Source organism: Callionymus lyra, chromosome 3, assembly GCF_982586985.1.
Source record: "Callionymus lyra chromosome 3, fCalLyr1.hap1.1, whole genome shotgun sequence".
NCBI lineage: Eukaryota > Metazoa > Chordata > Actinopteri > Syngnathiformes > Callionymidae > Callionymus > Callionymus lyra.
This window is the reverse complement of record NC_141820.1, coordinates 6,730,436-6,743,323: the sequence shown is the minus strand read 5'-3', so window position 1 is coordinate 6,743,323 and position 12,888 is coordinate 6,730,436. Positions and strand designations below refer to the sequence as shown.

General features: G+C 40.2%; 1 protein-coding gene across 1 annotated transcript in view; it reads right to left on the bottom strand.

Annotated features, from left to right (window-relative positions):
* LOC148083137 (uncharacterized) overlaps positions 1-8,924 on the bottom strand; it is a 41,742-nt gene extending 32,818 nt beyond the window's left edge. The window contains exons 1-5 of the mRNA XM_087785862.1: positions 8,789-8,924; positions 4,314-4,380; positions 4,084-4,239; positions 3,165-3,302; positions 824-961 (exon numbers count right to left, since the gene is read on the bottom strand). Coding sequence (XP_087641988.1) covers positions 824-961; positions 3,165-3,302; positions 4,084-4,239; positions 4,314-4,380; positions 8,789-8,924 — 635 coding nt within the window. The remainder of the gene's footprint in view (positions 1-823; positions 962-3,164; positions 3,303-4,083; positions 4,240-4,313; positions 4,381-8,788) is intronic.
* Between the last annotated feature and the right edge of the window lie 3,964 nt (positions 8,925-12,888).

Here is a 12,888-nt window from a genome sequence, read left to right as displayed (position 1 = left end):
CAGGGCTTCATGGCAGAGTGGCCCCACGGAAGCCTCTCCTCAGTGTAGGACGTATGAAAGCCTGCATAGAGTTTGTCAAAAAACACGTGAAGGACTCCCAGACTATGAGAAATAAGATTCTCTGGTCTGAGGAGACCAAGATGGAACTCTTTGGCCTCAATTCTCAGAGGAATGTGTGGAGAAAACCAGGCACTGCTCATCAAGTGTCCAGTACTATCCAACAGTGAAGCACAGTGGACGCAGCTTCATGCTATGAGGGTGTTTTTCAGCTGCAGGGTTTGAAGGAAAGATGAATGCAAGTACAGAGATATCCTGGAAGAAACCCTTGAGTGCTCAGGACCTCAGACTGGGCCGAAGGTTCTCCTTCCAACAAGACAATGACCCCGAGCAGAACCAAAATAACAAAGGAGTTGCTTCGGAACAACTCTGTGACCATTCTTGAAATGTCTGTCCATCAACGTTCACCATACAACCTAACAGAACTAGAAAAGGTTCTTCAAGGAAGAATGGCAGAGGATCCCCAAATACAGGTGTGAAAAACTTCTTTAACAGTTTTCTCCCGAGAACAGCCAGACTGACTGCAAATAAAAAACACTGAACACTGCAAAAAAGAACGAGACACTACCTCACCTTAATCACATGCAATATTCTGTGGTGAATGTAAAATATAGCTTTAAGTGCAATACTGCAAACACTGCTTTAATTCTCTCCCTCTCTGTCTTTTTTTTCTTCTTCCTCTCATGTGTAAAGATATACTGTATAGTTTTCTCTGCATATTTAAATAACCACTAGATGTTCTCATGTTGCTCCTGTTGTCTCTCACCTCTGATGCTTCTGTTCACCTTTGAAGTCAAAATATCTTCCCATAGACCCGTCACTCTTCAGAGACACACAGCTGGGAGCAGGTCCAGGTCCAGGTCCAGGTCCAGGTCCAGGTCCAGCAGATTTAAGTAGCTTTGATCTGAACACACACAAGTCGCAGTGAGAAAGTATTTCCAGTATTTGAAGGTGTGATGTGTTACGACCTCCACTGATCAGATTTAGCCTCTAACAGGAAGGGTCAGTTCCATGCACTGTAACTGGGAGTTAAGTTTGGTTCTTTTGTTTGTATATTTTAAACGTTAACTCATTGTTGTAAAATTGTAGTTGTTTGCTTGGCCTGCGTTCTCTTGAGCAGCCTTTTCCTTTTGTTGCCTCTTTGACGGCTGTGAGCCAGTATTTAAGTTGATTATTACAAAGTGTTGAAGTGAAGAGTGTTTTTCCCAATTTGTATTTTGTATTGGGTTTTGTATTATATTTTGGGAATAGACAGACAGACAGACAGACAGACAGACAGACAGACAGACAGACAGACAGACAGACAGACAGACAGACAGACAGACAGACAGACAGACAGACAGACAGACAGGTCGTAACATAAATGGGAGTTCATCCAGGACAATAGTAAAAGTGATTCCTAAAAAGAAACCTTGACTATATTTTTACATAAGTTTACGAGTACAAGTTACTAAACACGACCTCTTGAATCTGCAGGTGTGAGTCACAGATTTCTTTTGCACCTCAATCTCTGAGAAGTTTGGTGTATATTGTCTAGACACTCGTAGCATGAGATCTGTACCTGTACTTCAAATACACATACACGTAACTACATACGGTGGGTACAGAAAGTAATCAGTGGATCATATGAGCTTTTGATTTTTCACTCTTTGTTTCATTGCAGCCATTCGCTAAAATCATTTAAGTTCATTTTTCTTCCTCATTAATGTTCACTTAGTTCCGCACCTTGACAGAAAAAAACTGAAATGTAGAAGTTTTTACAAATGTATTAAATAATGAAAACTGAAATCATCACACGGTCATAAGTATTCAGACCCTTTGCTGTGACTCATATTTAACTGACATGTCGTCCATTTCTTCTGATCCTCCTTGAGATGGTTCTACACCTTCATTGAGTCCAGCTGTGTTTCATTAAACTGACTGGATTAGGAAACACACTCCTGTCTATATAAGACCTCACAGCTCACAATGCATGTCAGAGCAAATAAGAATCATGACGTCGGAGGAACTGCCTGAAGAGCTCAGAGACAGAATTGTGGCACAGATCAGGCCAAGGTTACAGAAGAATTTCTGCAGCACTCAAGGTTCCTCAGAGCACAGTGGCCTCCATAATCCTTAAATGGTTTGGAAAAGTGTGGGACGAGCAGAACTCTTCCTAGACCGTGGGAGAAGAGCCTTGGTGAGAGAGGTGAAGAAGAACCCAAAGATCACTGTGGCTCCAGAGATGCAGTGAAGACATGAGAAAGTTCTCGAAAGTCAACGATCAGTGCAGTTCTCCACCAGTCAGGGCTTCATGGCAGAGTGGCCCCACGGAAGCCTCTCCTCAGTGTAGGACGTATGAAAGCCTGCATAGAGTTTGTCAAAAAACACGTGAAGGACTCCCAGACTATGAGAAATAAGATTCTCTGGTCTGAGGAGACCAAGATGGAACTCTTTGGCCTCAATTCTCAGAGGAATGTGTGGAGAAAACCAGGCACTGCTCATCAAGTGTCCAGTACTATCCAACAGTGAAGCACAGTGGACGCAGCTTCATGCTATGAGGGTGTTTTTCAGCTGCAGGGTTTGAAGGAAAGATGAATGCAAGTACAGAGATATCCTGGAAGAAACCCTTGAGTGCTCAGGACCTCAGACTGGGCCGAAGGTTCTCCTTCCAACAAGACAATGACCCCGAGCAGAACCAAAATAACAAAGGAGTTGCTTCGGAACAACTCTGTGACCATTCTTGAAATGTCTGTCCATCAACGTTCACCATACAACCTAACAGAACTAGAAAAGGTTCTTCAAGGAAGAATGGCAGAGGATCCCCAAATACAGGTGTGAAAAACTTCTTTAACAGTTTTCTCCCGAGAACAGCCAGACTGACTGCAAATAAAAAACACTGAACACTGCAAAAAAGAACGAGACACTACCTCACCTTAATCACATGCAATATTCTGTGGTGAATGTAAAATATAGCTTTAAGTGCAATACTGCAAACACTGCTTTAATTCTCTCCCTCTCTGTCTTTTTTTTCTTCTTCCTCTCATGTGTAAAGATATACTGTATAGTTTTCTCTGCATATTTAAATAACCACTAGATGTTCTCATGTTGCTCCTGTTGTCTCTCACCTCTGATGCTTCTGTTCACCTTTGAAGTCAAAATATCTTCCCATAGACCCGTCACTCTTCAGAGACACACAGCTGGGAGCAGGTCCAGGTCCAGGTCCAGGTCCAGGTCCAGGTCCAGCAGATTTAAGTAGCTTTGATCTGAACACACACAAGTCGCAGTGAGAAAGTATTTCCAGTATTTGAAGGTGTGATGTGTTACGACCTCCACTGATCAGATTTAGCCTCTAACAGGAAGGTTCAGTTCCATGCACTGTAACCGGGAGTTAAGTTTGGTTCTTTTGTTTGCATATTTTAAACGTTAACTCATTGTTGTAATTTTTATTGTAGTTGTTTGCTTGGCCTGCGTTCTCTTGAGCAGCCTTTTCCTTTTGTTGCCTCTTTGACGGCTGTGAGCCAGTATTTAAGTTGATTATTACAAAGTGTTGGAGTGAAGAGTGTTTTTCCCAATTTGTATTTTGTATTGGGTTTTGTATTATATTTTGGGAATAGACAGACAGACAGACAGACAGACAGACAGACAGACAGACAGACAGACAGACAGACAGACAGACAGACAGACAGACAGACAGACAGACAGACAGACAGACAGACAGACAGGTCGTAACATAAATGGGAGTTCATCCAGGACAATAGTAAAAGTAATTCCTAAAAGAAGAAATTTAATTGTTTGGTTAAATTGTGTGATTTTATCCTATTTGTGATTTTATTGTGCAGCGACCTTGAGTCTCCTGAAAGATGGTTTCATATAAGGTAAGGTTAGGAAAGGTAAAACTTCCCTCAGGAGGTCCCCATATAAGATGTATTATTATTATTATTATTATTTTCTACTTCCTCTCATGTGTATAGATATACTGTATAGTTTTCTCTGAATATTTAAATAACTACTAGATGTTCTCATGTTGCTCCTGTTGTCTCTCACCTCTGATGCTTCTGTTCACCTTTGAAGTTAATTCTTCTTCCCATAGACCTGTCACTCTTCAGAGACACACAGCTAGGAGCAGGTCCAGGTCCAGGTCCAGGTCCAGGTCCAGGTCCAGGTCCAGGTCCAGGTCCAGCAGATGTACGTAGCTTTGATCTGAACACACACAAGTTGAAGTGAGAAAATGATTCCAGTATTTGAAGGTCTGAAAGGAGAAGTGATCTTCTCACCTCTGAGCTCTGGTCTGACTGTCATGGTCTTCACCCTGAAGTTTTTTAGAGGGAGGATCTTCCTCCTCTGTGTCCACACCTGCACACAAACACAACAGCATCATGGATCTGAATGTTTGTGTCACTTGAGTTAAAGAATAAATTAATGCATGTGTTCACTCTCTGATACTGACTGATAGATAAGAAGTTTTTGTTAAACTTTGTCTCTTTTATTAATGAAATAAAAAGATGCTGGAACAGAAGTTATTAAAACAGTCAAGGATCAAAGTTCACCTGCTGCTTCCACACCTGTGTTTTATATCCATCAACTCTTCATCCACTCATGAGTGTCTTGAACTTTGATTGTTAATTCTTTTGACTCGTGATTCATTTATTCACCCCACGACCACACTCTTGATTAATTTATTCACCTCACGACCACACTCTTGATTCATTCATTCACCTCATGGCCCCACTCTTGATTCATTTATTCACCTCACGACCACACTCTTGATTTAATCATTCACCCCCCGACCACACTCTTGATTCATTCATTCACCTCACGACCACGATCTTGATAAGTTTATTTAGCTCAAGACAACACTCTTGATTCATGTATTCACCTCACGACCACACTCTTGATTCATTTATTCACCTCGCGACCACACTCTTGATTCATTCATTCACCTCACGACCACACTCTTGATTCATTCATTCACCTCATGGCCCCACTCTTGATTCATTCATTCACCTCACGACCACGATCTTGATAAGTTTATTTAGCTCAAGACCACACTCTTGATTCATGTATTCACCTCACGACCACACTCTTGATTCATTCATTCACCTCGCGACCACACTCTTGATTCATTCATTCACCTCACGACCACACTCTTCATTCATTCATTCACCTCACAACCACACTCTTAATTCATTAATTCACCTCACGACCACACCCTTGATTCATTCATTCACCTCACGACCACACTCTTGATTCATTCATTCAACTCACGACCACACCCTTGATTCATTCACTCACCTCTATACCACACTCTTGATTCATTCATTCAACTCACGACCACACTCCCAATTCATTTATTCAACTCACTTTTATTAATGAAATAAAAAGATGCTGGAACAGAAGTTATTAAAACAGTCAAGGATCAAAGTTCACCTGCTGCTTCCACACCTGTGTTTTATATCCATCAACTCTTCATCCACTCATGAGTGTCTTGAACTTTGATTGTTAATTCTTTTGACTCGTGATTCATTTATTCACCCCACGACCACACTCTTGATTAATTTATTCACCTCACGACCACACTCTTGATTCATTCATTCACCTCATGGCCCCACTCTTGATTCATTTATTCACCTCACGACCACACTCTTGATTTAATCATTCACCCCCCGACCACACTCTTGATTCATTCATTCACCTCACGACCACGATCTTGATAAGTTTATTTAGCTCAAGACAACACTCTTGATTCATGTATTCACCTCACGACCACACTCTTGATTCATTTATTCACCTCGCGACCACACTCTTGATTCATTCATTCACCTCACGACCACACTCTTGATTCATTCATTCACCTCATGGCCCCACTCTTGATTCATTCATTCACCTCACGACCACGATCTTGATAAGTTTATTTAGCTCAAGACCACACTCTTGATTCATGTATTCACCTCACGACCACACTCTTGATTCATTCATTCACCTCGCGACCACACTCTTGATTCATTCATTCACCTCACGACCACACTCTTCATTCATTCATTCACCTCACAACCACACTCTTAATTCATTAATTCACCTCACGACCACACCCTTGATTCATTCATTCACCTCACGACCACACTCTTGATTCATTCATTCAACTCACGACCACACCCTTGATTCATTCACTCACCTCTATACCACACTCTTGATTCATTCATTCAACTCACGACCACACTCCCAATTCATTTATTCAACTCACGACCACAGTCTTGATTCATTCATTCACCTCACGACCACACTCTTGATTCATTCATTCACCTCATGGTCCCACTCTTGATTCATTTATTCACCACACGACCACACTCTTGATTTAATCATTCACCCCCCGACCACACTCTTGATTCATTCATTCACCTCAGGACCACAATCTTGATACGTTTATTTAGCTCAAGACCACACTCTTGATTCATGTATTCACCTCACGACCACACTCTTGATTCATTTATTCACCTCGCGACCACACTCTTGATTCATTCAATCACCTCACGACCACACTCTTCATTCATTCATTCACCTCACAACCACACTCTTAATTCATTAATTCACCTCACGACCACACCCTTGATTCATTCATTCACCTCATGACCACACCCTTGATTCATTCACTTACCTCTCGACCACACTCCCAATTCATTTATTCAACTCACGACCACAGTCTTGATTCATTCATTCACCTCACGACCACACTCTTGATTCATTCATTCACCTAATGGCTACACTTTTGATTCATTTATTCACCACAATATTCATTCATTTATTCTCCTCACGACCACACTCTTCATTCATTAATTCACTTCACAACCTCACTCTTGATTCATTTATTCACCTCAAGACCACATTCTTGATTCATTCATTCACCTCATGACTACACTCTTGATTCATTTATTCACCACAATCTTCATTCATTTATTCTCCTCACGATCACACTCTTCATTCATTTATTCACCTCACGACCACACTCTTGATTCATTCATTCACCTCAGTCTCGATTCATGTATTGACCTCACTCTTGACTCATTTATCCACCTCACTCTTGATTCATTTATCCACCTCACTCTTGATTCATTTATTCATCACACAAACTCACTCTTAATTTATTTATTCACCTCAGTTTTGATTCATTTATTCACCTCACCCTTGATTCATTTATTCACCTCACAAACTCACTCTTTTTTCTTTTTTTTTACCAAACTCTTGAATCATTTATTCACCTCACTCTTGAATAGTTTATCTACCTCAGTAATGATTCATGTATTCACCTCACAAACTCACTCTCGATTTATTTATTCACCTCATTCTTGATTTGTATATTCACCTCACTCTTGATTCATTTATTAACCTCACTCTTGATTCATTTATTCCCCTGACAAACTCATTCTTTATTCATTTATTTACCTCACTCCTGAATCGTTTATTCACCTCAGTCTTTATTCATGTATTCACCTCACTCATGATTCATCTATTCACCTCAGTCTTGATTCATTTATTAACCTCACAAACTCACTTTTGATTCATTTATTCACCTCACTCTTGAGTCATGTATTCACCTCAGTCTTGATTCATGTATTCACCTCACTCTTGATCAAGGTATTCACCTCACTTTTGATTCATTCTTGATTCACCTCACTCTTGATTCATGTATTCACCTCACTCTTGATTCATTTATTCACCTCACTCTTGATTCATTTATCCACCTCACTCTTGATTCATTTATTCACTTCAGTTTTGATTCATTTATTCACCTCACTCTTGATTCATCTCACTCTTGATTCATGTATTTACCTCAGTGTTGATTCATCTCAGTCTTGATTCATGTATTCACCTCACTCTTGATTCATTTATTTACCTCAGTCTTGATTTATTTATTAACATCTCTCTTGTTCTCCTTACTCTTGATTCATTTATTCACCTCACAAACTCACTCTTGACTCATGCATTCACACTCTCACTGGGGAACATGACAACATGAAGAAAGTCACTGACCTGTGAGCAGCTCTCTGCTCTGAAGACTTGTGTCCATGTTTGTAGGTGAAACTTCCAGGTGAGCTCAGCTGCTTCTGATCCAGACTCAGGGAAACACTGATGAACCGTCAGTGAGGAGGTGTGTCTGTCAGAGACATCAGTGCAACATAGTGTGTTGTTGACTCACTTTTTTATAACATAGTTCAACAACAAATCATGTGCCACAAGGATAAAGACGTTTGACAAGTTCAGTCACAATCTTGATCTAGAAGAAGGAATGCAGTCTTGTTCACCTGTCGCTGCCACACCTGTCGCTGACACACCTGTCGCTGACACATCTGTCACAAACACAGCTTTATCTCTTCCATTTGTTTATTATACAGTTGTATCTAGTTTTGTCCTTTTCATCCAAACAATCCAAATGCTGCACATGTCCTCCAGGTGTCTTCAGCTTCGCACACTTGACAGAAGCTTCCATGACAGTGATGGACAAACACATCAGCACTTCTGAAGCATCATTGACATGTGATCTTTTCACCACAAACTCTTCGTTGTGTTTGTGGAATACTCTTGGCCACCGGGTGGTAGTATATAACCATTATACGTTGACTGAGTTGGTAGTCGGCCATCTTGTTCGTGTTTATGACGGTGGTTGGACGTTAATCCCGTAGTTGTAACGGCTCAGGAATAAGTGCTACTCAGGCCCCTTTCAAAGTTTGGGGAGCCAAGCTTAGAGGTCAATCACCGTATCGATCGACGAGCCTGTCGGACTGGGAGGCGGAGCCAACTCCCAAAGCCCAGTCCAGGGACCTCTGGTCTCTGGAGGAGTTCCTGGCCTGTGGTTTCTCGCACAATGACCTCCACTTGGAAGGTCCGATCATAACCTGGTCCACCTTCAGTCACAGTACACTCCTCAGGTGCAGAGACAGACTGTGACCACTAGGACAATCAGAAAGTGGACACCAGCTGTGGAGGACGCCATCAGAGACTGCTTTGACACCACAGACTGGGATGTGCTGCTGAGGTCTCAAGAGGACATCAAGGGTCAGACACACTGTATAACAGATTATAATAATTTCTGCTTGGACGTTGTCGCCCCTGCTAAGACTGTCCGCTGTTACCCTAATAATAAACCGTGGGTAACAAAGGAGGTCAAGGATGTCCTTAACAGAGAGAAGGTTTCAGGAGCAGGGACAGAGACTCCATGAGGTCAGCAAAGCAGGAGGTGAAGCGATGAGGGGGAAAGTACCAACCCTGTGGAAGACTTCCTGTATAGTTCCAGTCCCGAAAAAGATCCGGCTAAAATCTCCTCTGCATGTTCTACCAGTCTGTGGTGGCCAGTGTTTTGTGCTGAGGTGTGTTGTGTTGGGATCAGAAGTGTCAACAGGTTGGACAGGTTGATCAGGAGGGCTCTGTGGTTGAAGCTGGACTCATTCTACTACTCCTTTTACTATTTATACTACTTGTACGTTTACTACTAATTCTACTTGTACTTTTGCTACTAATTATAGTACTGCTTCTACTACTAATTCTACTTGTACTTTTACTACTAATTCTACTACTGCTTCTACTACTTCTACTACCGTTCTACTACTTATACTTATACTACTAATTCTACTTGTACTTTTACTACTAATTATACTACTGCTTTTACTACTTATACTTACACTACTTTAACTAAAAGAATAAATAAATAATATAATATAATTACACAAAATTAAATAAAGAGATGTTTGGAAATGTCTGTCAATGTTACAAGAACCACAAAGTGGTCCAAAATCACGTTAATAGGACGACAAAGAAAATATTAAACATACCAAAAATTTAAAATAAAATAAATAATACCTGACCTGACCTACATTATAACTACAGTTAGACATTTCTCTAAAACTTCAATACCCCATACCACATCTGAGTTCAAGCCCAAACGAAACTATCATTTTTTTTTTTTTTTAGTTTTCCTCTATCATTTTTCAAATTTTAGTTAAAAAATATTTTCTTTTTACAATTGCATTATTTTTCTTCTCCCCTTCGTGTGATTATTTTCTTCTCTGTCAACTCCTTCATCCCTCTCATTGTGTACTTTCTCAGTCGTTGTGATGCAAATATTGTTATTCTTTTTTGATTTGGTTCTGGACACACCCCTGCCATTGGCCCGGATGTAGAGAATTGACAAACATAATGTTCTGAACTCCATTCCCCCATGAATATGGTCTTTACCAAACGATAAAGCTTCCATCTATTTTATCCTTTTAGGTTAATGGTAGGAAAGGGGGTGATAAGGGTGACACCCATCAATCTGTGTATCAGTGGCTCTATTGCCAGGAACCCTATGGACACTCTGGGACGATCTTGGATGAGTTGGATGACATTCGACGCCGTACAACAACCTGGTCCTTGATGGACAAACATCGACGGTTTCCCCACAATGACCAAAGGGGGATTTTTATGTAACTAAGTTAGTAAGTAATATTTGTATCGCGCTTTCGCTTCCACTAAAACACCAAAGTAAATTATAATAATTATAATATTATCCATGTCATTTTAATAGTTTTCTTTGGACTAAAAGTGATGCTCCTGATAGTGATATTCCAGGTATATTCTTAAAATATTAAATTGTAATATTTGTTATAACCAGAGTGCTGGTTGTTCTGATAAAATTCAACCCTATATTCACTAAACTACAATACTATAAATACTATCAATACAACGCAGTTCTCCCCTCATAAGAAGTTATTTCTAGAATTAACTTGGCAGTTTTCCAGTTAAAAACATGACACTCACAAAACAACATTGAGACAAAGTGAAGGTTCTATGAAGTCAGAGACTAAAAGAGAGGAAGTAAGTCAGTAGAGATACAGGTCTACCATCAGGGGAGAGCAGTCGAATATCAACCAGCGACACGTCTCCCTGAAGGTCAGAGGTCACAGACAGCCAGAGGAGAAGACAACTTCACTACACAAACGGTCGATCAATGTCTTGTTTGAGAACGAGAATTGTGTATCGATCATGTCTGATCATTGAGCCATAACATTATGACCACCTGTTCAATGTTTCAGAAGCTTTTTTCCATTTCAACTTTTTTTAAATCATTTTACAGCAAACTATTGAAGAGTAAATGATGTAACCTGGTCAACAGTCTGAGTGACTCACGTCAACATGATTACGTTGAAATGATGTTTGTTTTAAGTTTCCAGGCGGAAATGTATTTCTATTCATTCACATTTCAACAAAACACCTTTTTTTCTAAACTTTTTCTTAAGAAATTTCTGTTAAGTAAGATGTTTTGAAAAAAACTCATATATTAAAATATAACTATTTAATTTAATTTAATTTAATCTTATTTATCTTAACAAATGTCGTGGCTAGATAGACTAAAAATAGATAGAATAAAAATTAGATAATGACGAGTGAATCTATTTTGTGAAAAAGTCTCAAATCTGCCACGTTTTTCAAACATCTCCTGCTCTGACGTACGCTCCAGTAGAAACACAATTCAAACTTTAAAATGTAGATAAAGTCCAAATGATCAAGTCTTTTGTAGCTTTCATGGTTCTTCTGGTCACGGGTCAAAGCACACAGTCCTCTCTCACCATTTCCTGGCGGGGAATTGTCTCGTTTTAATTGCTCCTGATGAACATGATCTTCACTGAGGACCAGCATTGGAATCGTTCCAGTCGTGCGACTTAATCTGTTCAGTTTATGGAATATTATTTGAAACAATTATTATTTTTAAATGTTCTTGATTCGAGCAAAAAATAATTGACATCTTAAAAATCTTCTGGACCTGGACGAGTCTTCGTGGGTCAGAACATGTTTCGATCGGCTAGAGTTCATGAATAAGACGAGCATCTACAGGAGGAGAGTTCAAGTATCTCACGGTCTTGTTCACGAGTGAGGGTAGAACGAAGCGTCAGGTTATCAGTTATGCAGATGGAAGGTTGTTCTGATCTTCACATCAAAACTAATCAATAAAAACAACATTTGAAATATTCAATATTGTTGATGTCATTGATCCACAGCTGCTTCTGGAGTTACTGAGTTTATTTGACCTTAATTTTACATAAATAACAATTCAAATATTCTGACCTAATTACTTAAATTAACATTAAAAATAATGTTAATAATAATAAAAATGTTTTAACTCAACTCTTGCTCTAGTGTGACTCCGTCATGTCCTGGGTGTGTCCCGGGGCTTCCTCCGGGTCAGAGCCCGACTGTCCTCAGAATGATGCTACACAGAGTGTCTCCTGGATGACTGAGCTCTTCACTCCCCAAAACATGATTTCTTTTCTGAAAACTGACAGGTGTTGAATGACCGGTGAATGAAAAGCCTTCTAGCTCAGCTCTTTCTTTGTGACCAGATAGACTCGGTATCGTAGCAGGTGATTGGTTCTGGGTCAACTTGAGTAACATCAACATCATCATCTTTCTTTCAGGTTCTGTCCACGGTGCGAGCGCTGGTGAGCGACAGAGTTCTGGTGTCACTGTCGCAGCAGCGCCCCCTGCAGGAGGGATCAGAAGAGCAGAGACCTGGACTGTTAAGGGTTGTTTCCATGTTTGACACAACAAATGAACAACTCAACTTCAACCGTGTGAGTAGATAAGATCATGTTGATCATCATCGACCAACAATCAGTGAAAACTCTTGATGAAGCTTCATGAAGCCTCACTTTCTCGGTTCTTTCACTTCTTAATGTTCTAATAGTAATGTTTCCAGAGAGAAACATCTCACGGCTGAGAGCGCCATCTGGTGGAGCAACGAATTGATTCAAGTTTTGTTTCCGCACAGATCATCAAGGACCGAGTGTTTTCTCACGCGTCCAGGAACAAGTACATGTGGAA